This window comes from Desmodus rotundus, chromosome 3 (assembly GCF_022682495.2).
Source record: "Desmodus rotundus isolate HL8 chromosome 3, HLdesRot8A.1, whole genome shotgun sequence".
Lineage (NCBI taxonomy): Eukaryota > Metazoa > Chordata > Mammalia > Chiroptera > Phyllostomidae > Desmodus > Desmodus rotundus.
Genome location: NC_071389.1, coordinates 104,594,974 through 104,622,484, shown reverse-complemented (window position 1 = coordinate 104,622,484; position 27,511 = coordinate 104,594,974). Strand labels below are relative to the sequence as shown.

Sequence of the window (27,511 nt, the reverse complement as noted above, 5' to 3'; positions counted from 1 at the left end):
TGTTAGTTCTTCTTGGAATGTTTGTAAAATTCCCCTGTGAAGCCATACGGTCCTGAGCTTTTTGTTGTTGGTGGTGGTGGGTTTTTGGTTTTTTTTAATTACTGCTTCAGTTTCACTAGGTTTAATCTGTTTATTCAGATTCTCTGGTTCTTCCTGATTTAATTTTGGAAGATTGCATGTTCTCAGAATTTGTTGATGTCATCCAGGTTGTCCAGTTTGTTGGCATATATTTGTTCATATTTTCCTTTAATCCTTTGTATTTCTTTGGTGTCAGTTGTTATTTCTCCTCTTTCATTTCTGATTTTATTTATTTGGGTCCTTTCTCTTTTTTCTTAATAAGCCTGGTTAAAGTTTTGTCAATCTTGTTTATCTTTTCAAATAACCAGCTCTTGGATTCATTGATCTTTTGTATTTTTTTCAGACTCTATTTCATTAATTCTGCTCTGATCTTTATTTTTTCCTTCTGTCTACTTACTTTGGGCTTTGTTTGTTGTTCTTTTTCAAGTTCCTTCAAGTGTGATTCATGGATTGTGTAATAAACAATCCTTAGATTGTTTATTTGAGCTTTTTCTTGCTTTTTGAGATAGGCCTGTCATGCTGTGAATTTCTCCCTTAGTACTGCTTCACTAGTGTCCCACAGGTTTTGAATTGTTGTGTAATCCTCATTTTCATTTGTTTCAAGGTATCTTTTGATTTCTTGCTTGTTCTCATTTGTTGACCCACTCATTGTTTAATAACATAAGTATTTAGCTACCATATCTTTGTGTGTTTTTCAATGTTCTTCCTGTGATTGATTTCTAGCTTCATACCATTGTGGTCAAAGAAGATGTATTTGATATGATTTCAATCTTCATAAATTTATTGAGACTTGTTTTGTTTTGAGACATGTGGTCTATCCTAGAAAACATTTTTTTACATTTTTATTGTTATTCAATTACAGTTGTATGCCTCTAGAAAACATTTCATGTGCTCTTGAAAAGTATGTGTATTCTGCTGCTTTGAGATAAAATGCTCTGAAGATGTCAATTAGATCTATTTGGTCTTGTGTGTCATTTAAAGCTGCTGTCTCCTTGTTGATTTTCTGTCTGGAAGATCTATCCATTGAAGTTGATGGAGTGTTAAAATCCCTGACTATGACTGTATTTCTGTCAATCTCTTCCTTTATATCTAGCAAGATTTACTTTACATATTTAGGTGCTTGTATGTTAGATTTGTAAATATTTACTAGAGTTATATCTGCTTGTTGGATTGTTCCCTTTATCATTATGTAGTGTCCTTCTTTATCTCTTACTATAGCCTTGGTTTTAAAGTATATTTTGTTTAAAGTATATTTTGTACTGCTACCCCAGCTTTTTTTCTTTTCGATTTGTATTAAATATCTTTTTCCATCTCTTTACTTCTAGTCTGTATCTCTTTGATCTGAGATGGGTCTCTTGGAAACAGCATATATATGGGTCTTATTTTCTTATCCATTTAGCTACCCTATGTCTTTTGATTAGGGCATTTAAGCCATTTACATTTAAGATGATTATTGATAGATATGTATGTAGTGCCATTTTATTGTTAGACTGTTTTCGTCTGTTTATTTTTTATTTCCTCCTCCCCTTCTTCTTCTTTTTGCAAGTCCTTTAACATGTGTTCCAGTACAAGTTTCATGTTAACTAACCCTTTTAACTCTTTCTTGTCTGGGAAGCTCCTTATTTCTCCTTCGATTTTCAGTGATAGCCTTGTTGGGTAAAGTAGCCTTGGTTTTAGGTCCTTGCTTTTCATCACCTTGAATATTTCATTCCACTTCCTTCTGCCTGAAATGTTTCTATTGAGGTATCAGATGACAGTCTAATTGGTGCTCCCTTGTATGTAACTACCTGCTTTTCTCTTGTAGCTTTTAGGATTCTCTCCTTGTCTTTAAGCTTTGTCATTTTAATTACAGTGTGTCTCAATGTAGGCCTCTTTGGGTCCAACCTGTTTGGGACTCTCTGAGCTTCCTGGACTTGTGTGTCTTTTTCCTTCACCAGATTGAGGAAGTTTTCAGTCATTATTTCTTCAAATAGGTTCTCAATCCCTTGCTTGCTCTCTTCTCCTTCTGGTATTCCCATGATGCAGATGTTTCACTCCATATTGTCCAAAATGTTTCTAAGCTATCCTCATTTTTTAAAATTCTGTTTTCTTTTTGGTGCTCTGCCTGGGTGTTTTTTTTCTATTTTGTCTTCCAAATCACTAATGCAAACGCCTGCCTCATCTAACCCACTGTTTATTCCTTCCAGTGTATTATTTATTTCAGGTATTTCATTTTCTATTTCTAACTGGTCTTTTTTAATGGTTTCTATGTCTTTTTCCATGCTTTTGAGTATCCCTAAAATCATTACTCTAAACTTTCTATCTGATAAATTGCTTGCCTCCATTTCATCTAATTTTTCTGGAGAATTCTCTTGTTCTTTCATTTGAGATCTGTTCTTTGTCTTCCCATTTTGGCTGCTTCTTTGTATTTTTTCAGAAGAAATGTGTATTTATTCTTACATGTTTAAACTTCGATCACTTTCAAAATACTCTCCATTTGATGCAAAAGACCCATTGAAACTTTCCCCCCCCTGCTCAAAAGAGTTTTTGAACTCATCATTTTTGATGCCTTTTAGGGCTTCTACTTTTTTTTTCCACCTCTTCTACTTTGGCAAAATGTTTCCCTTTGAGGACTTTTTCATTGAGGGAAACAAAAAAAAAGTCGCTTGGAGAGATATTGTGAGAATAGAGAGGGTGTGGCATGGGTGTTATGCCATTTTTGGTCAAAAACTGCTGAACATTCAGTACAGTGTGGGCAGATATGCTCATAAATCACCCATCATGAAATGGACATACACACTGAAAGAGTCTTTAAAAAAATTCACTGAAGCCATACACAGCCACTCACAACAATGCCAGCTGGTACATGGGTACAGATGGCTTCCCAGAACACTCAACTGGGGTGGAGGGTGGGCTGTACTACAAGGGCCTGCCCTCCAGAAGATAACTCCAGGTTTTTTAGGGTTCCCCCTCATTTTTATTTATTTTTAGAGGGGGGGGAAGGAGGTAGAGAGAAAGAGAGAAACATTGATGTGAGAGAGAAATCTCAATCAGTTGCCTCTCATATATCCCTGGACTGGGGACTGAACTTGCTACCTAGGCATGTGCCCTAAGTAGGAATCAAACTGGTGACCTTTCACTTTTCAGGATGATGCCCAACCAGCTGAGCCACATCAGTCAGGGCCTCTCTCTTTTTTTCTTGATGAGTCTGGTTAATAGTTCATCAATCTTTTTTATCTTTTTGAAGAGCTGGCTCTTGGTTTCATTGATCTTTCACATGTTTTTAGGCTCTATAATATTTATTTCTGCTCCGACATTTATTATTTCCTTACTTCTACTTACCTGGGCTTTGTTTGTCATTGTTGATTTGTTTTTTAAGTTCTTTTAGGTATAAGGTTAGATTGTTTGAGATTTTTGAGATTTTTCTTGCTTCTTAAGGTAATGCTATGAATTCCTTCCATAGATTTGGGTTGTTGTGTGTTCATTTTCATTTGTTTCCAGGTAATTTTTAATTTCTTCTTTGGTTTCATTTATAACCCATTCATTGTTTAATAACATGCTATTAAGCCTCCATTTGTTAGAACGTTTGTGAGTTTTATTATTGTAGTTGATTTCCAGTTTCATGCCACTGTAATCCAAGAAATTGCTTGATATGATTTCAATTATCTTGAATTTTTTAGGACTTTGAGAATGTAGCATATGCACTGCATAAGAATATATATTCTGCTGCTTTGGGATGGAATGTTCTATAAATATCAATTAAACTCATCTGATCTAACATATCACTTAAGGCTGCTATTTCCTTACTGATGTTTTGTCTGGATGATTTATCCATTAGTGAGAGTGGTGTATTAAAATTGCCTACTATAATTGTATTGCTGTCAATCTCTCCCTTAAATTCCATCAAGATTTTCTTTATATACTTATTGTGCTCCTATATTGGGTGCAAATATATATATATGTTTACAAGTGTTATATCCAAATTTTTTTGGATCAATATATCCAAAATTTTTTGGATCAATCCCTTTAGAATAACCTAGTGATCTTCTTTATCTCTCCTATAGTATGGCCTTTATTCTGAAGTCTATTTTGTCAGATAAATGTATTGCTACCCTAGCTCTTTATCATTTCCATTTACATGGAATATTTTTGTACATCCCCTCACTTTCAGCCTCTGTGAGTCTTGTTCTGAGGTAAATCTCTTCTAGACATCGTGTATATAGGTTATGTTCTCTTATTCATTCAGCTACCCTATGTTTTTTTATTGAATCATTCAATTCATTTAATTGAATGATTTATTTATTCAATTAAATAACTTATTTATTGCCATTTTTCTTCATGTCTATGTTTCTGACTCTCTCTCTCTGTTTCTTTTTCTTATTCTAAGAGCAGACCTTTTAACATTTCTTGCAATGCTGGTTTGCTGGTAATGAACTACTTCAGCCTTTTTTCTTTTTCTTTCTTTCTTTCTTTCTTTCTTTTTTTTTTTTTTTGTCTGGAAAGCTCTTTATTTTGCCTTCAATTTTAAATGATAGCCTTGCTGGGGAAAGTAGTCTTGGTTACTTGTCTTTGTTTTTCATTATTTTGAATACATCATGCCACTCCCTTTTGGCCTAAAGTGTTTCTGTTGAAATATTTGCTGACAGTCTATGGGAAATCCCTTGTAAGTAACTCTCTCTCTCTTGCTGCCTTTAAGATTCTCTCTTTGTTTTTAAACTTTGACATTTTAAGTATGCTGTATCTTGGTGTGGGTCTCTTTGAGCCCATCTTTGATTGAGACTCTCTGTGCTTCATGAACATCTGTGGCTTTTTCTTTCACCAGGTTAGGGAAGTTTTCGACCATTATTTCTTCAAACAGGTTTGCTATCCCTTGATCACTTCTTCTCTTTTTAGTATTTATGTGATGTGGATGTTGGTACATTTCATGTTGTCACAAAGGTCCCTTAAACTATCCTTATTCTTTTTAAGTCATTTTTCTCTTTGCTGCTCTGATTGTGTGTTTTTTCTACCTTGTCTTCCAAGTCCCTTATACAATCCTCTGCTTCATCCAGCCTACTGTTTATTCCTTCCAGTATATATTTTTCTTCTTTAATTTCAATTTATTATATTTACAAAGCCATATGTGGCAACTGGCTATAGTATCAGACAACACAGTTCTAGAGTATGGGTGATAGACAAGAAAAAAGTAAAGGAACAAAAATAAAAGATAATTTGTTATAGTGATAAGGGTAATGAAGATGCTATATAGGGTGATTGAGAGTGACTTTGTTTTTTTTTTATTGTTGTTATTGATGTCAGATATGCTATTCTTTCTTTCCAACTGGTCCTTTTTTATGGTTTCTATGTTCCTTTTCGTGCTGTTATAGTTCTCACCAAGTTCCTTGAGCATCCTTATAACCATTATTTTGAACACTATGTATAATAAATTGCTTGCCTCCATTTTATTTAGCTCTTTTTCTGGAGAGTCTTCTTGTTCTTTTATTTGGGGCCTTTTTCTTTTTCTCCCAATTTTTGTGTTGCTTTGTGCTTGTTTCTATGTATTAGCTAGATCTGCTATGACTCTCAGTCTTAGTTGCAGTGGCCTTATGTAGTAGGTGTCCAGTGGGACCCAGTGGTGTGGTCTCCTTGACCTCCTGAGCTGAGTAGTCCAAGAATATCCCCTGTGTGTGTGTTGTGTGCCCTCCTATTGTAATTGAGAATTGATTGCTGTTGGCCTGTTTGTGTGGGGAATCAATCCTCAAGTTAGTTGACAGTGACATCACAGTGTGCAGCTGCTCTTTGTGTCCTAACTCATAAAAAAGGGAGAAGAAAAGAAAAAATGAAAAAATAGAAAAAAGAAAGATAGAAAATATATATAAGAATAACTAATGGTATATAAAGCCTATATAAAATATAAAAATTTAAAAATTTTTAAAATTAAAATTTTTAAAAAGGAATTTAAAAATTTAAATTTAAATTTAAACCTACAAAGGGAAAGATAGGAGTTAGCTCTTCCTTAAATGTTTTGTAAAATTCTCCTGTGAAACTGTCTGGTCAAAGGCTTTTGTGTAACAGGGGTTTTTTGATTACTGCTTTAATTTCGTCAGCTGTTGTTGGTTTGCTCAGGCTTTCTGCTTCTTCACTCAGTTTTGGAAGATTATATTTTTCAAGAAATGTGTCCATTTCACCTAGGTTTTCAAATTTCTTGGCATATAGTTGTTCATAGTAATTTCTTACAATCCTTTCTATTTTGTGGTATCATTTGTAATCTCTACTTTTTCATTTCTGATTGTGTTTATTTGTGTCCTCTCTCTTAAACAAAAGGGGACAAAAGGGGATAAATTTTAAAAGGGAAAAAGAATAAGAAAAGCAGAAAGAGAGAACCAAGATGGAGGTGTAGGTAGACACACTGTGCCTCCTCGCACAACCAGAACTGACAGAAAATCGAACGGCAAGGAAGTCCAACATCAAGGAGATAAAAAATAAACATTCATCCAGATCAGTAGGAGGGGCAGAGATGGGCAGCTGGGCGGAGAGGACTCTCGTTGCCACAGCAGGACCGAGACTGGCGGAGTGTGGAACCAATGGGGCAGGCAGTCTGACCACTAGCAGACCCTGCGACCCCACATTTGGGCACAGATAAACCGGACAAAAGGCGGGGAGCAAAGCAGACTGCAAAACCCAGGGCTCTAGCATGGGGAAATAAAGCCTGAAACCTCTGATTGAAAACACCCATGGGGATTGGGGCGGCAGCAGGAGAGACTCCCAGCCACACAGGAGAGGTTGTTGGAGAGACCCACAGGGGCCTAGGGCGTGCACAAGCCCACCCACTCAAGAACCAGCACCAGAGGGGCCCAATTTGATTGTGGGTAGCGGAGGGACTGACTGAAATCCCGCAGAGAGTGGAGCAGGAGCCATTACTTCCTCTTGGCCCCTCCCCCACGTACAGCGTCACAGTGCAGCAACCACTGTTACCCTGCCCCGGGAAACACCTAAAGCTCCACCCCTTTAAGTAACAGAAGCACGAAGACAAAAAAAAAAAAAATGGTCCAAATGACAGAACACTTCAAAGCTCCAGAAATAATTCAACTAAGCAGCGAACAGATAGCCAACCTATCAGATGCACAGTTCAAAACACTGGTAATCAAGAAGCTCACAAAATTGGTTGAATTTGGTCAAAAACTAGATGAAAAAATGAAGGCTATGCTAAGAGAGACAAAGGAAAATGTACAGGGAACCAATAGTGATGGGAAGGAAACTGGGACTCAAATCAATGGTGAGGACCAGAAGGAAGAAAGAAACATCCAACCAGAAAAGAATGAAGCAACAAGAATTCAGAAAAATGAGGAGAGGCTTAGGAACCTCCAGGATATCTTTAAACCTTCCAACATCCGAATTATAGGGGTGCCAGAAGGAGAAGAGAAAGAACAAAAAATTGAAAACTTATTTGAACAAATAATGAAGGAGAACTTCCCTAATCTGGCAAAGGAAATAGACTTCCAGGAAGTCCAGGAAGCTCAGAGAGTCCCAAAGAAGCTGGACCCAAGGAGGAACACACCAAGGCACATCATAATTACATTACCCAAGATTAAACATAAGGAGAGAATCTTAGAAGCAGCAAGAGAAAAGAACACAGTTACCTACAAAGGGGTTCCCATAAGACTGTCAGCTGATTTTTCAAAAGAGACCTTACAGGCAAGAAGGGACTGGCAAGAAGTATTCCAAGTCATGAAAGGCAAGGACCTACATCCAAGATTGCTCTATCCAGCAAAGTTATCATTTAGAATGGAAGGGAAGATAAAGTGCTTCTCAGATAAAGTCAAGTTAAAGGAGTTCATCATCACCAAACCCTTATTATATGAAATGTTAAAGGGACTTATCTAAGAAAAAGAAAATAAAAAATATGAACAGTAAAAATGACAGCAAACTCACAGTTATTAATGACCACACCTAAAACAAAAACAAAACCAAACTAAGCAAACATCTAGAACAGGAACGGAAGCACAGAAATGGAGCTCACATGGAGAGTTATCAACATGGGAGTGGGAGAGGGAGAGGGGGGGAATAAGTAGCATAAATGATAGGTGGAAAATAGACAGGGGGAGGGTAAGAATAGTGTAGGAAATGTAGAAGCCAAAGAACTTATAAGTATGACCCATGGACATGAACTATAGGGGGGAATGTGGGAGGGAGGAGGTGGGCAGGATGGAGTGGAGTGAGGGGGAGGAATGGGACAACTGTAATAGCATAATCAATAAATATATTAAAAAAGAGGGAGAAACTTCCCAGAACTTCAGCAGCCTGTGTCTCACTCAGCCATAATTCCTAGTGGTTTTTATAGCCAGAATTTATGGGGACTTCTCTTCCTGGGATTGGAGCCATGGGCTGGGGGATGTCTAGTGTGGGGCTGGGACTCTTGATCCTCAAGGGGGACCTCCATAGCTGAGGTATTCCTCCCAATTTTTATCCACCACACATGGGTGTGGGACCAGCGCATTCTGTGTCTCTACCCCTCCTACCAGTCTTGACATGGCTTCTTCTTTGAATCTATAGTTGTAGGACTTCCATTCAGCTAGATTTCAGGTGGTTCTGAATAATGGTTGTTCTGAAGTTTATTTGTAAATTTGATGTGTCTCTGGGAGGATGCAAGTTCCACATTTACCTAGGTTGCCTAGGTAAATACTTCTATAGAAGCTTCTGTTTCTGTTTCTCACTTTAAAATACCACTCTTATAGCAATAATTAAAGATAAAGTGATCTCCTGGAAGATATAAGTTGCCCATTCTAAGAGCATTGTATTTTGCAAATGCTATGGTTTTTTATCCATTGTTTGTATGAATTGCAAGCATTTTTCAAAAAGAGTAATGCATGAGGAGTTTACTTGTGGACGTAGAGCATACAATATGATAAGCCAATGTGGGCCACCTTACTCCAACCTACGCGTAGTCCACCTGGATTTTAGGAGAGGCCTAACCAGTTCTCTCCCATGGTAGATAGATTCAAGCAGAAATGTCAACATATGAAACTGAAGCATTGGTATGTGATACAGGAGAAAAGAGAAGTGAGTAGAGAACTTCTATATGCACCTAACCCACACTGACGTCATATCCAATGTGTAAACCCACATTGGACCTTCGCTTCTGACATGGATTATCGCTGAAGTACCCATGTGCTCACCAGTTCCACATACAGTGATTTAGGTATATGTAGCCCAGTTATGGAAAAAACATTGCTATCTCTGAAAAATGTTAATTAAGTTAGATAACAATTTTGAAGCATATGGCATTTGCTAAAAATTAAAAACCATCCTAAGCATTGGGAGAATCAAAATTAATATTTCCTTCAATAGGTGGGCACAATAAATTACAGAAAAATGAAAAATATTTATAATTATAATAAAATGCCACAAACTCTACAATAGAGTCATGTGCAAGATGCTTTGGGAATATAAAAGGATGGTCTTGGAGGAGACCAGAAAAGTTTTCACAGAAATGACTTCTGGGATGAATAATAAAAAAAAACATGGAGTGAAAAAGGAAGACATTGCATTTCACATGGAGAGACAAGCTAAGACAAGCTAAGTCTAAACATCTTATTACCATAGATGTCAGGGATGCCAGGAATATACTCAAGACAATAGTCATTACAAATGGCAAAGGACAACTGCCACTGGCTATGCTTGATCTGAATGACATTGTTCATTTTTAGTACTATATAATATGCCATTGATGAAGATACCACAATTTCTACCCATTTGATTTTTCAAGGGCATCTTCATTGTTTACACTTTGGGACTATTATTAATAATGTGCCTGTGCATATTGTTGCCTAAGTCACTTGGTGCACATGTGCAAGATATTCCTATGGGCATATCCTAGAAGAAAAACTGCTGACTCAGGAGGCTTGCAGCTTCATGTTTGAGGGATAATGATCAACCATTTCCAAAAGCAATTGCTCCAATGAACACTCCCACCATAGCTTCACATTTTCACCACAGAGTGTAGGATTGGTTGGTTTTAAATTATAGACATACTGGTAATCTGTAGTGATAGTTTATTATAGTTTTAATTAACACTTCCCTGATTACTAATTAGATTGAATACTTTTCAGAAGTTATTTACCCATTTCAATATCTTCTTTTGGTTAGTTTCTAATCAAGTCTCTTGCCCATTTTTCTGTATATTGTTCTTTTCTTCCTTATTAATTTGTAGAATATATGAGGTCTTCCCATTTAATATGAATAATAGAGGCACTTATTGAAGAAGACAATGATACAAGAAACATTTTTCATAGGACAATGACACCTCAATCTCCTTCAAAGTAGGCACCTTGGGACCTCACACTTCTCCCAATCACCACTAGCTGCTCCATAATATTTTCCTAAATTTCATCAACAGTCTGAAATCTCTTCCTTTCAAAATTGATTTTAGTTTTGGGAAAAGCCAGAAGTCACAGGGTGCCAAATCTGGGCTGTAGGAAGGCTGAGTCATCTGGGTGATTTAATGCTTCACCAAAAAACTCTGTACAGGAAGTGATGCATAAGAAGGCATGTTGTCATGATGAAGCTGCCAATCACCAGTTGCCTGTAGCTGTAGCCTTCTGAACCATCTGAATAATTTCCTCAGAGGAGTATTCAAGCAAATGCAAAATTTGGTGCAGATCCATTGCTCTACTCACTCAGTCATTGTACTCAGTTGAGTACACATGTTCACATAGTGGTGCCTCCGTCCACCCCCCAGCCAGAAGTCATCATTGTTCATGCATGCACATTCCATTCCACTCTCTTTAGCTGTCAGGTTACATGGATGTTTTGCAAATTGGTCTCATTAAATTAACAGTGGCTGGACTTTTTCTGGACAGACCTTATACATCATAAGTACTGACATTTTTGCAAATGTCTTCTATTCTGAAACTTGCCTTTACATTTTCTTGATGGTGACTTTTTCTTTTTTTAAACAGAAGTTCTTAATTTTAACAGTCTAATTTAGCTCTTTTCTACTGTGATTAATGCTTTTGGTTTTTGGTCATTGCATTCTCCTTAAAATCTCTACCCCATAGTCATAAAGATTTTCTCCTATATCATCTTTCAGAAACTCTCCTGTTTTATCTGTCATATTTGGATCTATAATCCACCTGGAATCAGCTATCCCTCACCACTTCCACCTGGTCAGAAATCAGGTGTTTGTATGTGCGTCTGCCTTTTTCTGAACTTTCTATTCTGTTCCCTTGGTCTTTTTTTCTTATCTTTGCACCAATATACTGCCTGAATTATTGTTCCTTAAATAATAAGTCTTGAGATACAGATAAGTTCTCCCACATTTTTCTCATCTTCAGGACTCACCTGGCTCTTCTACCATCTGTCTTTTAGAGACAATTTATCCATTTCTACACACACATGCATGCATACCCCTAGATTTTTACTGTGCTTGCTTTCAACCTAGAAGTCACTTTGGGGGGAGAATTAACATCTTCAAAATATTGTCTCCATTTCATTAGGTATTTAATGTCTCTTTAATAATTTTATATGCCTTGCATAAGTATCTCACAAACTTTTATTAGATTTATTCCTAAATATATGACTCTGTTGATACTATAGAAAAGGTATGTTTTATATTGCACAAAAAATTAGCTAAACTCACTAATATTAACAACTTATTTTTTGATTTTATGTTAACAATCATATCATTCATAAACAATAGCAGTTTTATTTCTTCTCTTTCAATATTTATAACATTAACTGACTTGCCTTGCCTTACTGCATTTGCTAAGTCCTCCAAGTAGAGTGTTGAACAGATATGGTAGTGGTGGTATTGTTGTCCCATTCCCAGTCTCAAAGGAAAAGTCTTAAGAAATTCACCATGTAGTGCATTATATGCTGTTTTATAGCATATAATGCACTATGGGGTTTTATAGATATCCTTAATTACATCAAGTAAATTACCTTCTATTTTTAGTTTGCATAGTTATATGAAAGTCAGGGTCTGGTAGTTCCATCTCTGGGGACCCTGTTGTAAGCAAAGTTAAAGACAAGAGACAAAGTGGGAGAAAATATTTGTGAGTTACAGAACAGAGGACTAACTGCCATAAGGAATGCTGGCATCACTGCCAGCTCCAATTTTCTCATGGACATTTCCAAACACTGTGTCCCAGGCCACGGCTGTCAGGAATGAAAGTTTCACCAGTCCAGGAGCATAAATGAACGAGTTCTTTGTAAAGCTAACTGTATCCCTTTCAAAGGTTTGTCTTTTCTTCTGTAGTATACTGTCTCTAATTTTTAACAAGTAAATGTTATTTTTCTAATAATTCATTATTATAACACATGATACTTTAAGATTTTTCATGTTCTTATTTGACAATCTAAAAATATTAGTAATTTTTTGCAGATACCTCTAAATCCTTTTATTGATTTCATTGGTTTAAGAAACCTCTGACCTAATGTACATGGGTGATGACAAAGAAAAAGGAGCCAGTGCATTATGGAGTTAAGGAGGAGCAGAACCTTTAGAAAATATGGAGAAGAAGGAAGTAAACCAGAGCAGTGAGATATCATAAAGCCAAGGAAAACAAGAGATTTTGACCTACTGATTGGGTGTGTCAAGAACTAAGAACTAAGTAAAATGGAGACTATAAAATATCTATTGCATTTAGTAATGAAGGGGATATTAGTTACTCTGGTTGAAGAATTATAGTGGAGCAGTAAGGCCAAGGCTAAATACTGTGAACTGAAAAAAGAAAGGGTGGTGAGAAAGTGGAGACATTGACTTGTACAATTCTTTTCTGAGAAATTTAATATCAAAGGGAGCGGAACTTTGTTCAATTCTAGTGTGTATATAGGATTTGGGTTGACTGGTTGCTTGGCTGGTTGCTTGCTTGCTTGGTTTGTTTGTTTTGAATATGAGAGCTGATTGAATAAAATTAATGTTAATAGAAAACTCAGGGGGGAAACAGGGATTTTAGATATATAAGAGATAGAGGAAATGATTAATGGGGAGGGATTCCAAGAAGATGAGGTTCAATAGAATTCTATAGGCTACAGATAGGAGGTTTTGCTGCAAGCAGCAAGGGTTACCTTCATCCTTTGTGCATCATGAAATAAGGCCCAGGGCCTAGGCCTGGGACTGCATAGCTGCCACACCGCTCAGCATCAGTAGTCTCTATGAGTGGAGCCCACATTTGTGAGAGGTGCATCCTTCCCAGCCACTTTCATGCAAGTTATTTTGGAAGTCAGTGGAACTAGAATTTGGAAGAACTACCATCAGGTGGAAGAATAGCCAGTGAAAGTCCCTTGAGACAGAGCAGTTAATGTCAGACTAGAATTAGGAGAGAGAGGAAAAGGGAAATAGGAACCACCTTCTATCCTCTCCACATTTCCCGTGCAGGTTCCATCAGGCTTCACCTGTCTCATTCAACGGTCACCATTCCCAAGTTCTTTATCCTTCATCCCAAGAGCATTCATTCTCTGAGCTCATTGTGCTCAGGCAAGTCTTAGGAGGAAGGGAGTGTCTTAAAATCAAGCAGAACAAGATAGGTATTTAAATATTAAAAAACAAGATTGTAACCTTAAAGAATGCATCTCTAAAGGTGAACTTAAGCAGTTTACTGGAAACAGAAGAGATCTTTTTGAAGAAAAGACTTTCTTGTGCCCTTAAATATACTTTAGAACCCATCAAACACAGTGACATTTAGTCTGCGACCTAAGTAACAGCATCAAGCTGAGGGGGATGTGGAGCTAAAGTCTATCCCTGGTGAGGGTGATATTAACAATTTGAAATTTTCTTTTTCCCCAATTTAAATCAACATGTGTTGAGCCTATACCCTGTTCTAAAAAGTAGCCATTATTTCCCCAAATCTGTCTGTTCCAACATCAGGCAGTCATCTGAGGAGGAAGACGGGGCTCTAGTTTCTGCAGTAAATCCGTGAGAAGAACCCAAGAGATATTAATCAGCCTGAAGTAGTTGGTTTGTTTCAGAACATAACAGAAAATGGGTTCTTAGAGAAATACGGTTGAAAAAGGAATCCTTGACATTAAAAGGAGGTGGGGGAAATGTATGCATGGAACTGAATCTGAATTCTACAATCCTGTCAAGGGCAGGGAGAACCAAACATAAAAGCAGAAAAACATAATATTTCTAAGTATAAAAAACAACAACTGAGAGGCTAATTTCTCTCCATTCACCTTAACATAAAAGCTTTTAAGGAACACTTTACTAATTTCCTTCAAACAAACAATAAATCATCTACCCTGCAAAGGGGGACTTTTAGTGAAGCTCAGACTCTTCCCAGAAGTGGGAGAGTTTGGGGCAGGTGGACTAGGCAAATGAGCTGGATTCATCTTGGCATCATGTCCAAGGCACTGCTGCTCCTCTCAGAGGTCTGAGCCCACGAGTTCCAGGTGGGAATGGAGATGGTCTGCCCTGGCATAGAACAGAGGAGGCACTCAGGTAATATTATCTGGATGTTAAGTGAATATTTCTTCTGGTGCTGCAGTGGTTGGCTCTTCAGAGTAAATGGCAGAGGGCCCATCTGTTTCTGAACTGGGTTGAACTCCACCGGGAGTCAAGCACTCTGGGAAGGGGCCTCACTGGCCAGGGTCCTCTGTGCTCCCCCTGGAACCATGTGTTGTCATCTGCAGCATGACTGTGGAAGGAGTCTCAGCCAGAACACCAGGCTGAGGGCCTGAGGCTTTCTTTAGCTTCATGCAGGACTAGCACTGGCAGAGAATCAGAGAAAGCAAAGAGAGATTTGAACAGCTCCAGGGATTCTCAAACTCTGACCTAAAAGGTAGTTCCCACATATTTCACAATAACACAAGGAAGGTGCTGGTGGGCAACAAAAAGTGTTCTTAGCAGCAGTCCAGTTGACTTCAAAAAGCTATCAAGGAGTCATTTTAAAATCCCTTTGCAACTGTAATTGAATAACAATAAAAAATTAAAAAATAAAATAAAATAAAATCTCCAACTATTATTGTAAAAAAAAAAAATCCCTTTGCACAGACATGCCCAGAATATTGACCAGAAGAGAGAAGGAGAAAGACTATTACTAATAGCAAATTTTTTAACATGTTCCCACTTCCCCACAGCTGTGTGTTTGGCAGGGATCTCACAGAAATTGCTGCAAAAGGGTTGTGTAGTTCAGTGTTGTGTAGTTTTGTGAGTACAGGTCTTTTACCTCCTTGGTTAGGTTTACTCCTCGGTACATTATTTTTCTTGTTGCTATATCAAATGGGATTTGTTTTTCCTGATTTCTGCTTCTGATGTATTATTGTTGGTGTACAAAAATGCCTTTGATTTCTGGATATTGACTTTGTATCCGCTGTTATGCCAAATTCATTTATTAGGTCAAGCAGTTTTTTGGTGGAGTCTATAGGATTTTCTATGTACACTGTCATGTCATCTGCAAACAATGACAGTTTTGTTCCCTCCTTTCCAATTTGGATGCCTTTTATTGCTTTTTCTTGTCTGATTGCTGTGGCTAAAACTTCCAATACTATGTTGAATAGTAGTGGTGAAAGTGGACAACCTTGTCTTGTTCCTGATCTTAGTGGGAAAGATTTTAGTTTTTGCCCGTTGAGTATGATGTTGGCTGTAGGTCTCTCATACATAGCCTTTATTATTTTGAGGAATGCTCCCTTTATTCCCACTGAGCTGAGTGTTTTTATCAGAAATGGGTGCTGTAACTTATCAGATGCTTTTTCTGCATCTATTGATATGATCATGTGGTTTTTGTCTTTGCTTTGGTTTATGTGGTGTATTATGTTTATTGATTTGCAAATATTATACCATCCTTGCATCCCTGGGATGAATCCCACTTGATCATGGTGTATGATCTTTTTAATGTATTGCTGGATGCGCTTTGCCAATATTTTGTTGAGAATTTTAGCGTCTATGATCATCAGCGATATTGGCCTGTAGTTTTCTTTCTTTGTTGTGTCTTTATCTGGTTTTGGGATTAGGATGATGCTGGCTTCATAAAAAACATTTAGGAGTCTTCCATGTTCTTGGATATTTTGGAATAGTCTGTGAAGGATAGGGATTAGCTCTGCCTTAAATGCTTTGTAGAATTCTCCTGTGAAACCATCTGGTCCAGGGCTTTTGTGTGTTGGGAGTTTTTTGATGACTGCTTCAATTTTGTCTGCTGTTATTGGTCTGTTCAGGCTTTCTGCTTCTTCTTCATTGAGTTTTGGAAAATTATATTTTTCTAGAAATGTGTCCATTTCACCTAGGTTTTTAAATTTCTTCACATATAGTTGTTCATAGTAATTTCTTACAATCCTTTGTATTTTGTGGTACCAGTTGTAATCTCTCCTCTTTCATTTCTGATTGTATTTATTTGAGTCCTTTTTCTTTTTTTCTTGATGAGTCTGCATAAAGGCTTGTCAATTTTGTTTGTCTTTTCAAAGAACCAGCTCCTGGGTTTATTGATCCTTCGAACTGTGTGTTTAGTCCCTATGTCGTTTAATTCTGCTCTGATCTCGGTTATTTCCTTCCTTCTGCTTGCTCTGGGCTGCTGTTGTTGTTCCTCCAGTTCTTGCAGGTGTAGGGTTACATTGTTTATTTGAAATGTTTCTATCTTTTTTAAGTAGGCCTGTATCGCTATGAACTTCCCTCTCAAGACTGCGTTCACTGTGTCCCATAAGTTTTGGATTGTTGTGCATTCGTTTTCATTTATTTCCAGAAACTTTTTGATTTCTTCCTTGATCTCATCCTTGACCCTTTTATTGTTTAATAGCATGCTATTCAATCTCCAAGAATTTGAGTGTTTTTGAGTATTTTCCTTGAGGTTGGTTTCTAGTTTCAGTCTCTTGTGGTCAGAGAAAATGCTTGATATGATTTCAATTTTCTTAATTTGTTGAGGCTTATTTTGTGTTCTGTCATGTATCTTTGAAAATATTCCATGTGCTTTTGAAAAAAATATGTATCTTGTTTCTTTGGGATGAAAGGCTCTGTATAAAACAGTTAAGTCTATTTGATCTAGAGTATTGTTCAATGCAGCAATATCTTTGTTGATATTTTGTTTGGGAGATCTGTCCATTTTTGACAGTGTATTGTTAAAATCCCTTACTATAATTGGGTTGCTGTCAATATCGTTCTTGAAGTCTTCCAAGACTGGGTGCTCCTATGTTGGGTACACACATATTTACAATGTTTTTGTCTTCCTGATGGATTCTTCCCTTGAGTATTATGAAGTGACCTTCTGGGTCTCTTTTTATGGCTCTTTTTTTGAAGTCTATTTTGTCTGATATGAGTATTGCTACCCCTGTTTTTTTTCCTGTCCATTTGCTTGGAATATTTGTTTCCACCCCTTCACTTTCAGTCTTGTAGGTCTTTTGTTCTGAGGTGGGTCTCTTGTAGGCAGCATACGTGTGGGTCATGATTTCTTATCCATTAAGCTATTCTATGTCTTTTGATTAGAGCATTGAATCCATTTACATTTAAGGTTATTATTGATATGTACTTATTCATTGCCATTTTTTCATACCTGTGTTTCTCTCTCTCTCACTCTTTTCCCCCCATCCTGTTCTTAAAGCAGACCCTTTAGCATCTCTTGCAGGGCTGGTTTGGAGGAGGTGTATTCTTTGAGGCTTCTTTTTTCTGGGAAACTCCTTATTCCAACTTCCATTTTAATTGAGACCCTTGATGGAGCCTTGGTTGCAGGCCTTTGGTTTTCTTAATTGAAATATTTTTTGCCATTCACTTCTGGCTTGTAGTGTTTCAATTGAGAAGTCAGTTTCTGACCTTACCAGGGCTCCCTTGTATGTTACTTCCTGTTTCTCCCTTGCTGCCTTTAAGATTCTCTCTTTTCTTGGTATTTTGCCATTTTAATTGTGATGTGTCTTACAGTGGACCTCTTTGTGTTCCTCTTGCTTGGGATTCTCCATGTTTCCTGGACTGATGCGACTTTTTCTTTCATCAAGTTAGGGAAGTTTTCCATCATTACTTTTTCAAACAAGTTTTCTATCCCTTGCTCTTCTTCTTCTCCTTCTGGTATTCCTGTTATAAGGATATCATTATGTTTCATGGTGTCCTGAAGTTCCCTTAACACTTCTTCATTCTTTCTGAGTTTCTTTTCCCTTTCTTGCTGTTTCTGGGTGTTTTTTTCTACCTTGTTCTCCAGCTCACTGATTTAGTCCTCTGCTTCATCTAACCTGCTTATAATTCCTTCTACTGTGTTTTTTGTTTCAGACATTTTATTGTTCATTTCTTACTGATTTTTGTTTACAGTTTCTATTTCATTTTTCATACTGTTGTAGTTCTCACTCAGTTCCTTCTAATTGTCTGTGAGTTCCTTAAGCATCTTTATAACCATTATTTTGAATTCTATATCTGATAGTTTGCTTACCTCCATTCCATTTAGCTCTTTTAATGGGGAGGTTCCATTCCTTTTGATTGTCTCCCCATTGTAGGTGACTCTTTTTGTTTGTTTCTGCTCTTCCTGATGTTTCGTTTTGCTAGCTGTCTTTGTAGTGTGAACTTCTATGGCAGGAGTTCTATGAGATTCAGTGGTGTGGTCTCTTTGATCTCCTTGTCTGGATGCTCTAGGTTTGCCCTTTCTTCTGTTTGTGTGGGCTCTCTTGTTGTACTTGGGTTTTTACCTTTTGGTGCTTCCTTTGTTGGTAGTTTCTCTCCTCCAGTGGGTATACTGATGTTCACTGCTCCCACCTATTCTTGTATGTGATCAGTGGCAGGAGGTAGGCAAAATGGATTAAGACAGAGGGAGCATATTCTATGGGATTTAATGTACCAGTAAGGAGAGAAGAGATGGAGATTCTTTGGATAAGGATAGCGTTAACAGTGATATTTCACCCAACGAGCCACTTTTTATAAAAGGTGAGAGATAAGACTTGTTAGAGGGGAGGAGGGTTCTGAGCTGAATCCAGAAAATAGAACACTTGTGCAAGGTTAGATGATGAGATATAGTGAGAGTAAAGGATAGAAAGTAGGCATAGTGTGAGAGAGACTAGAGTTAACAACAACAACAATAAAGCTCAGGAATAAAGTGAAGTGGGCTAAGATGAGGGAGGGTTGCTATGTATTATGTACAATTGTATGGAACAATTATTTACAATAGTACTGGAACAACAAAAACATGACAAGAAATGTATGATTTGGATAACCACAATAGAAAGTACCTGATCAAGAGTAGTGTGTTATTGGAACATGGGTAAAGTGAAAGAAGGAAAATTAAAATCAAATGAAGAGAGAACAAGGAAAATCAGTCAAATAGCGCAATTAAACAGAGAAATAGAATGAAGAAAACTAAATATAAAGAAGAGAAATAAAACAAACTAATAAAATAAAAGAAGTAAAAATAATGAAAAAATAATAATAATACAAATAAACAATAAAATGCTAGTTCTATGGGATAGCAAAGGGACATTTGTCTCAGTTTCTCAGTTTTTGGGATTCACCTTGCCTCCCCCTTTGGATCAGTTTTTGGACCTTTCATACCTCCAGGTTTTATTGTCTCGCTTGTGGGAAGAAAAAAAAGAAAAAACAAGAGAAAGGAAAGAAAAAGAAATAAGCCTCCTGCTGACTTGAAACCTGTTGAGCGAGTTCTGCTGGTCTTCCTGGATGCCACAGGAAGAGAGGTGCTGGGCTTCATTTTTCTCCCTTCCTATGGTTTTGTGAGGATGGGGACCAGGTCTGGGCCACAATATTCACAGTTGTGCAACCTCCAGCCCAGGTCCTCCATGAGCAGTCAGGTCCCCTCTGTCCATTTGCGCCAGGCCTGCACCTGTAATTCACCAGTTGCACTGAGTTCCTGGTGGTACGCCTCCTCCTTGCTCTTTTCGAGCCCACTGTGGCCAAAGCCCACCACCGGCCAAGCAGTGCCAGTCAGCCTCTGGGCCCATGGCACCACTCAGCCTCTGAGTGAGCAGTGTGAGTCAAATTCAGGTGCACTGCTCAAATCAGCATCAGGTAGAGTGGTGCAGGGAACAGCCAGAATCAGCTGCCAGAGAAGCTGCCTGAGCCAAGCCCGGGTGTGCAGCTCAAATCACCCTCCGGGTGAACAAGCCACTACGCAAGAGATCCTTACAAAGCAGCTGCCCACCATTCTTAACAAGCTCACTTCTTTTCACACAGCCCAACTTTCTAACCAGTCTGGAGACTATCTGGGTCAGAGTCCAACACAGCCCAACTCCTCCCTTCTCCACGTGTCACCCAGCTCCCCAGTTCTCTGGTAATGACCTAGCCAGTATCCACAGTCCCAGTGGGTATATACAGCCTCTGTATCTCCCACTTTGTCTCTATTCCCCCCAGCGACTTCAAGCATCCAGGTCCCTCCTGGTGCCAGCTGCCCTCCCTGCTCTGGTCTGGGAGGGAGCTGGTGATCTAATTCTCCTCCCCATGCCCTGAGGCAAGCACCGAGCCAAGGGCCACATCAGCCTAGGTCCCTACGCAGATCCCAGGGACCTTAGCATCCCAGTGCAATCTCCTCACCATCTGTTTTTCAATGTCCTCTACAATTTTTGGCCTCCAAACTTTATATAAGCTGGGATTCCATTGGCTGTTCACTCTGTTCCTCAGAAGGTTGGCTAAGTGTTCTAGCTGGGCACAGGGAGAACTGGGCTCCGCTCCCACCTACCTTGCTGCCATCTTTTCCAGATATCTATTTATTTTTATTTTTTAATTCTATTAAATTTGTTGAGGTAACATTGGTTAATAAGAATATATGTTTCGAGTGTACAATTCTGTAATACATCGTCTGTGTATTGCATTGTGTGTTCACTTTCCAAAGTTTAGTCTCCTTTCATCACCATGTATTTGGCCCCGTTTCCCCTCTTCTTCTCTCCCCACTCCCTTTCCTCTAGTAACCCCATACTACTGTCTGTGTCTATGAGTTTGTTTGTTTTGTTTATTGCTTATTGTTTAATATCCCAAGTATAAGTAAAATAGTAAATATTGAGTATCATCCCATTAGTGAATGGATCATGAGCTCAACTTAGTAGCTTGTGATCCCTTATCAAGTGCATAAGATAGAATAGCAATGACCAAAGTACATCCCTCATAGTAAAAAGCAAGTGACACTTCAAGAAATTTTGTTTTCAGTCTCCATATGTGTCTGTATGCAGAACTATGATGCAGAACTTATTTCTAACTGTGAAGTACTGTCTTTAAAAATGTCAAAGAACACCCACCACTGCAGCAATAGCAGAGACAATATAGTTTCTTTTGTAAAAACAAAAGTCCAGAGGGTAGGAAAGCATCTGAGGGCCATGTTCCTCACTTGGAGAAGGGCCACAGCTTCCAGGGAGAGTATGTATGGTTACATCTGTCCATTCACAAGAGAGGGCTAGTCCCCAAGAGAGGGTCCTCATGATTAAGGGACTAATTAAAGTTCAATTAATCCAATACTTCACTCATCCTCTAACAATTTCTCTAAAAGCTTAACATGAACTTGTAACTCACGCATAGCTTTAGTGACAAAACAAACTCCTGCCCTAAAACAAATGGCATCATTCCTTAAACAATGAGGGCAGCAGGATTCACCTACTTTGGGAGAACTTGGTGATCAGTCAGGTACAAGAGCCCCTCCCAACCAGGCAGCATGTGCTTAGAAAGCCCAGCTCTCAAAAGGGCATTTTCCTGAATCCAGAGTTGAAGTGCTCTCACATTTTCAGTCTCCAAGTTGCTATTAAGTGAAATAATCAAGAGACATGCAGAACAAATTAGTTGGTGCTCCACAAAGGTTTGTTCTCCATCCTTCTGCCACATTAAAAAACATTGTAGCACCAACCCAAGGAAATTTCTGGCCATGATGCCATCCTTCGGCAGCACAGTTAGGGACATTTTGCCACATCCCTCACTCTTTTTGATCAATCATACTGAACTGTAGCCATGCCTGAGTCTATTTCTACCTAGAGTGTGTACAAAGAACACATCTCTATTTCCTGGAGAGTACTCTTTCAAAATTGCTAGAGTGTCTCTGACATCTAAGTTTCTGAAATTTCTTGGTCATCTTATCCCTGGATATAGTAATTCTGCAAATGTTAATTATCTTTGCTTTTTGCATTCCCTCATCTAATGCAACAGTTATTTAATTTGCCCTCTTAGGGGCCTCTGGAGTCAGAGGGATGACTCAAATCTGCCCTTTGTGACTTTCCAGACAGGTGGCTTTATTTACCCCTCAAACATAAAGGATAATATCACCCATACATAGGTTTATCTCAAGATTAACTGAAATAAACCACTGTGACAACTGCCTGGCACACAGTAAGCTCAATAAGATATTGTTAATTATTATTATCTTCTTTTCCAAATGTGGTTCTGGATTTCTCTGTAATTTACACTTACACTGCCCTTTACATATATATATATAATGTATATATGTATGTAATATATTATAAGTCTCCTCAAATCCTTCCAATAAAAGATTTATGAGTAAATTATTCATCATCTGATCTGTGAGCTCATGGCTTTGCCTTTCTGTTTGTAGGAGTGGGAAAGGCTTTGATTTTCTACAAAAGTAGGACAATTGCTTTGGTATTATTTACTATAGACCTCCAGAAGTGAGTTCAAAATGAGCCTTGATTCCATTCTTGGTATAGATGGTGTTAGGTATGATCACAATTCTTTAGAATGTTCTAGTGAAGACTATCATTCATATAAATTCTGCATTAAGAATAACACCAGACAAACTCAATTCATAAGGTTCTTGTGAAAATTAGATGGGATAACATGAAAAAAGCTTGGCCATATTACACTATCTTGCTATTATATAAGATTTTTATCTCCGCTTTCATGCAGATTTTGCACTGACTAAAGGCAATACAATCATTCCTTTGTGCCAAAAGGGGTATTTTCCCTGTGGGAATCTGACCAAGTGCTTACCACGTGCTTTTCACTGTGATGGAGTGAATGACTGTGGGAATGGTGCTGACGAGGAGAACTGTGGTAAGGACTCCCACTTAGCGCTATATGTGTCCCCCACTTTGTGAACCTCCAAGCTGTGGGTGAATTGGATAATAATTGTAATGAACTGAAAGAGATGGTTTGATATTCTATAGGGAATCTCTTGGTATCACAAATACTGCTCCCCAATTTACTTGTGATAATTAACTGAACTTTCATATGTAGAGGTTGCTTAAAATTGACATACAGTATTATAAAGTGTTATATTTGATAAATTAAAATTACATCTTAAATTCAACTTGGATAGCCATATTTTAACTTTAAATGGCTTCCTATGACTACCTCATTGTGGTTTGGTAATTGGTTCAGTACAAATGGGCCTGCCTAGAGAATTAATTTGTTTAACAGACCCATGTTGAGTGCCCGCTAAGTGCCAAGTGCTCTCAAAATCACTGGGACCAAGCAGGCTCAAGGGAGTTGAGAGTCTTGCCCTCATGAAGTTCACATGGACCACATGAACAAGGAGGATGATGAACTCGTACATGAATGAATGAAGTAATTTCAGAGTGGTAGTGCGATGAAGTACGTAATAGGGTGGAAAATGTTTTGGGAGAAGGACTACTTTAAAGACATAACCAGAGAAAATCTCTCTGAGATGATGATGTTTGAAATGAGAATAAAATGAAAAGAAGACAGAACCCATGAAATATTCTGGAGGAACAAAGTTCTAGGCAAAGGAACAAGCAAGTGAAAAAGCCCCAAGGCTGCAGGAAATAAGACAATGTGTTTGTGTGACAAAAAAAAACAGTGTGGCTTGAGCAGAGTGAACAAGAATCTGGAGAGTAAAGAGCTAAGCAGAGGCCAGATCACGAAGGGTCTTACAGGCCATTTTAGATCTGTATATTGAGGCTATATATATTGTCTAATACAACCTGTGCGTTTTCTACTCAAAGCAACCACTGCCAAGGGAAGTTGACGTGTCTAGTTAGTCACAGAGTACACACTAGGATCTAGAAATTTGAATGTGAAAGAACCGCCCCATATGTTTTCTGCCATTCATTGGCACTGCCCAGCTAGCAGTCAAAGTCATACAGCCAAGTCCAGAGACACAGAGCACCTGCCTCTGGAATCTGCTCTTTTGCCCTGGTACTCAGGCAGGTCTCACGCCAATGGAAAGTTTTACCCTCACCTCCCATGGATCACTCCCACTCATACCTTAGAATGCAGTTAGAGACACCTGAGCAGCTCGACCTCCCCAGCCATGCTTCCCAACCCTGAGGCTCTAACCAGTCTAGGAGAAGCACTCTTTCTCTTTGCCTTAGCACTCTGGGGTACCTATGTGACTATACTATGGACTGCCTTGACTTTTCACTGTACTTCTCTTACTAGACATGAACTCTTCAAGAAGAGTTCTTGTTTTTGTCTTGCTTGGGTGTCACAAGGGCTTAGAACAGTCGAATACATAGTAGGCGCTCACTCTGTGCTCAGCAGGGGGCAGTTCTCCGGATGCCAGTGGCAAGCCGCTCAGATTCTTGGTCTTTCCTCTTCACTGCATGAGAATCAGAGACTACACATGTTTGTCTACCTCATGAATGTGTTCTGAATGCAAAATAAATAATCCATGTAAAGGCTTCAAGTAGAATCATTGTAAAAACCATTAAGAATATTAATAAGAAATAGGACTAAATTAAAGGTTGCAGGGATCAAGGGACCTTTAGGCCACTATTTAAATTTACTTTTCTATTTCTATGAACTTTGGTACCATACATTTAATGCATATCTTATCATGACAGTAACATATGCTAAAGTAACGATACTTCAAAATCAGGCCTCCTTTCTTAAAATACAGTTTTAATGCAAAAAAAGAGAAAGAGACTTGGCAAATAAGCAGATTATATCTTCTGAAAAATTGAGAAAATATTATGTTTGCCATAGGATTAGATAGCTTTTATTAAAGGAGACTTTGCTTTATTAAAAATATCAGGTGACATAAATATTATCAGAACTCATCACACTTATCAAGTACATATCTACATATCCATATGCAGTAGTATTCATATTATAAAAATTTAAATTATATTTTCTTCTGGGGACCTCAAAATTAAGATCAAACTAAAAAATGTCAGCATTAGAAATAGGTGACATTTTTCAAGATGTGCATAAAATTATTACATATTTCCATTATATATTTTGATACATATATTTGAAATATAATTTCAAAAAAGAAAAAGCTCCAGATGTCTGCCTAGCTTTTTCTCCCTTACCTTCAATGTTATTATTCTATTCCTTAAACCAATTTTTAATTGATTTCATTTCAAATTCTTAGACTTTTGTTTTGTACTTTGATGTTTGATTTATAGCATAACTGATATATTTATCACCATTTCGCAGGGGACACTAGTGGATGGGCGACTATATTTGGCACAGTGCATGGAAATGCTGATAAAGTGGCATTCACACAGGAATGCTGTAAGTGGCATTGGTTCAATGGCTCTGGATGGTTTACAGTGCATAGATTTATATGGGAAAGATGATCAATTCCATTCAGATTTCCATTTCAGTTCAATGTATTTCAGATCACCTGACCTACTGTATGTATGCCCGGGGACTGAGAGAAAAAATACAACATACTCCACTAATGTTCATTTTATGTATTAGTCTCATTGCAAGAATACACAAGTGTGGAATAATTATGACAAATAATAAAGGTCTTATTCCCTTTAGTTACTTTCTTCATACCAACAACTTTTCAGCCCCTATGTTAGGCACTGAGATAAAAAAGATGCGGCTCCAACCTACACATGCCTTGTATATAAAAAAGACAGATCCATACAGAAGCAGGAATGATGCAGTATTAATGCAAAACTGGAGGAATGGTGTTTGCATAAGGGAATGTGGAAATCCCTTGGGAGAAATGATGGCTCTGCCATGGATGGGGAAAGACCCAGAGGGAAGATGACATTGAGATGAACTTTAAAGTCCTTGGATGGAGGAAAGGGTGAGAGGTAACAAAGTGGTAGGGAGCAGGATCAGCAAAACCCTGAGGTGGGAAAGTGCAGAGCGTGCTTCTCAATGCATTTCACATGGAGCTGAGTGTGTGGTGGGAGGAGAGCAGGAGCTGAACCTGGAAGGGTAGGGGCTGCCCATTAAGCATTCGGGCTGCATGTTTTGGAGTTTGGTGTCTATCCTTTAGGTAGAATTATGTCTATGTATATACATACGTTGCATATATGTGTGTAAAAATATATACTACATACAATATACATAAATAGGTATACACATACATAATTATGTAGGTGTGTGTGCAATTAAATACCTACATTAGTATGTATATATAATTTATGTATATATATATATTAAATACTACACTAGCAGTATATTATGCACTTTATAATACCAGGTTATAATCACCACTTATCATATACTTTATTACACACAAATATATCATATATAAATGATTAGAAATAAATATAACTGAAAGTTTTGATATTTTCTTCCTGAACCACAATGGATCATCTTGAAAACACCCCTTTGTGGGTGGTTGCCCATGTGCCACTACTGACACATGGGCAGCCACCAAAACTGAGTGCACTTTCCTTTAATGAAGAGGAAATGTACCCAGCAAGAAGTATATGTGACAATGATGTTCCCATCAAGATTTTAGAGACTGGATTAGCACAGTGACTCTCAACCTGGGACATCTCTTAGCCCCTTTTCCCCACACCCCACACCCCGAGAACATTTGACATTGTCTGAAGACACTTTTGATTGTCACAGCTGGAGAGAGGTATCATCTAGTGGGTAGAGGCCATGGATGCAGCTGAACCCTCTACTGTGTGCAGGACAGGCCCCAACAACAGATAGGGATCTGGTCCAAAAGTCAACCTTGCCAATGTTGAGGAGAAAGAATGGTGACAGAGATACTGGTTATTATGGTTTTTGCACTGCTCCAGACTAAGAATACTAAGAGTACTAATACTAAGAATCTGAGCCCAGAATATCATTGGGAAGAGTGAGGTAGAGAGATGCAAAAGGCATTTCAGAAGACTCCAAAAAGCTTGACTGAGACTGACTTTCAGATGAGGGAATTCTGCTCACAGTTCCAGTTGAGGCAATAGGTCCAGCTGGGACTATACAGAATTCTCCCACTGGAAGCAAAATTGTTCAACCACAGGTTTTCAACCCAAATAACACTATTCTCAATCTCAATAAACATTGAAGAAAACATTCTGAAGTTGTATTTAGGAAGTTGAGCTAATTAGCAAAAGCTTATAAATGAAATAGAATATTTTCCAACACTTTAAACACCAGAAGGCATCTTGTGAATTAAGCAGGTACTCAACATGAATTTTCTGAATTGATGAATAGTAAGTGAAGTTGATTTTTCAAATAGAGTTTAGATAAAAGTAATCTAAAAGAAACAGAGCAATTAGAAAGAACTTATACTCAGGTTTAAATGAAAATAATAAAGGTAAAATTTTGAAAATAACTCTCATTTTCTTAGCTCCATAAAAAAAATCCATGGGATCAGGTTTCACCATAGATTTCTCACTCTTTCATGTCACTATCTTAATAATTATGAAGATTCTTTCAGAGTAAATTCTGAAGCCTGCTTTTCCTTAT

The 27,511-nt window shown here is 38.0% G+C and overlaps 1 protein-coding gene across 2 annotated transcripts in view; it reads left to right on the top strand.

Annotated features, from left to right (window-relative positions):
- Positions 1-27,511, top strand: part of RXFP2 (relaxin family peptide receptor 2) — a 69,049-nt gene that overhangs the window by 8,474 nt on the left and 33,064 nt on the right. For both annotated transcript variants that reach the window (XM_071220802.1, XM_071220803.1), the window contains exons 2-3: positions 22,784-22,930; positions 25,280-25,357. In XM_071220802.1, coding sequence (XP_071076903.1) covers positions 22,784-22,930; positions 25,280-25,357 — 225 coding nt within the window. The remainder of the gene's footprint in view (positions 1-22,783; positions 22,931-25,279; positions 25,358-27,511) is intronic.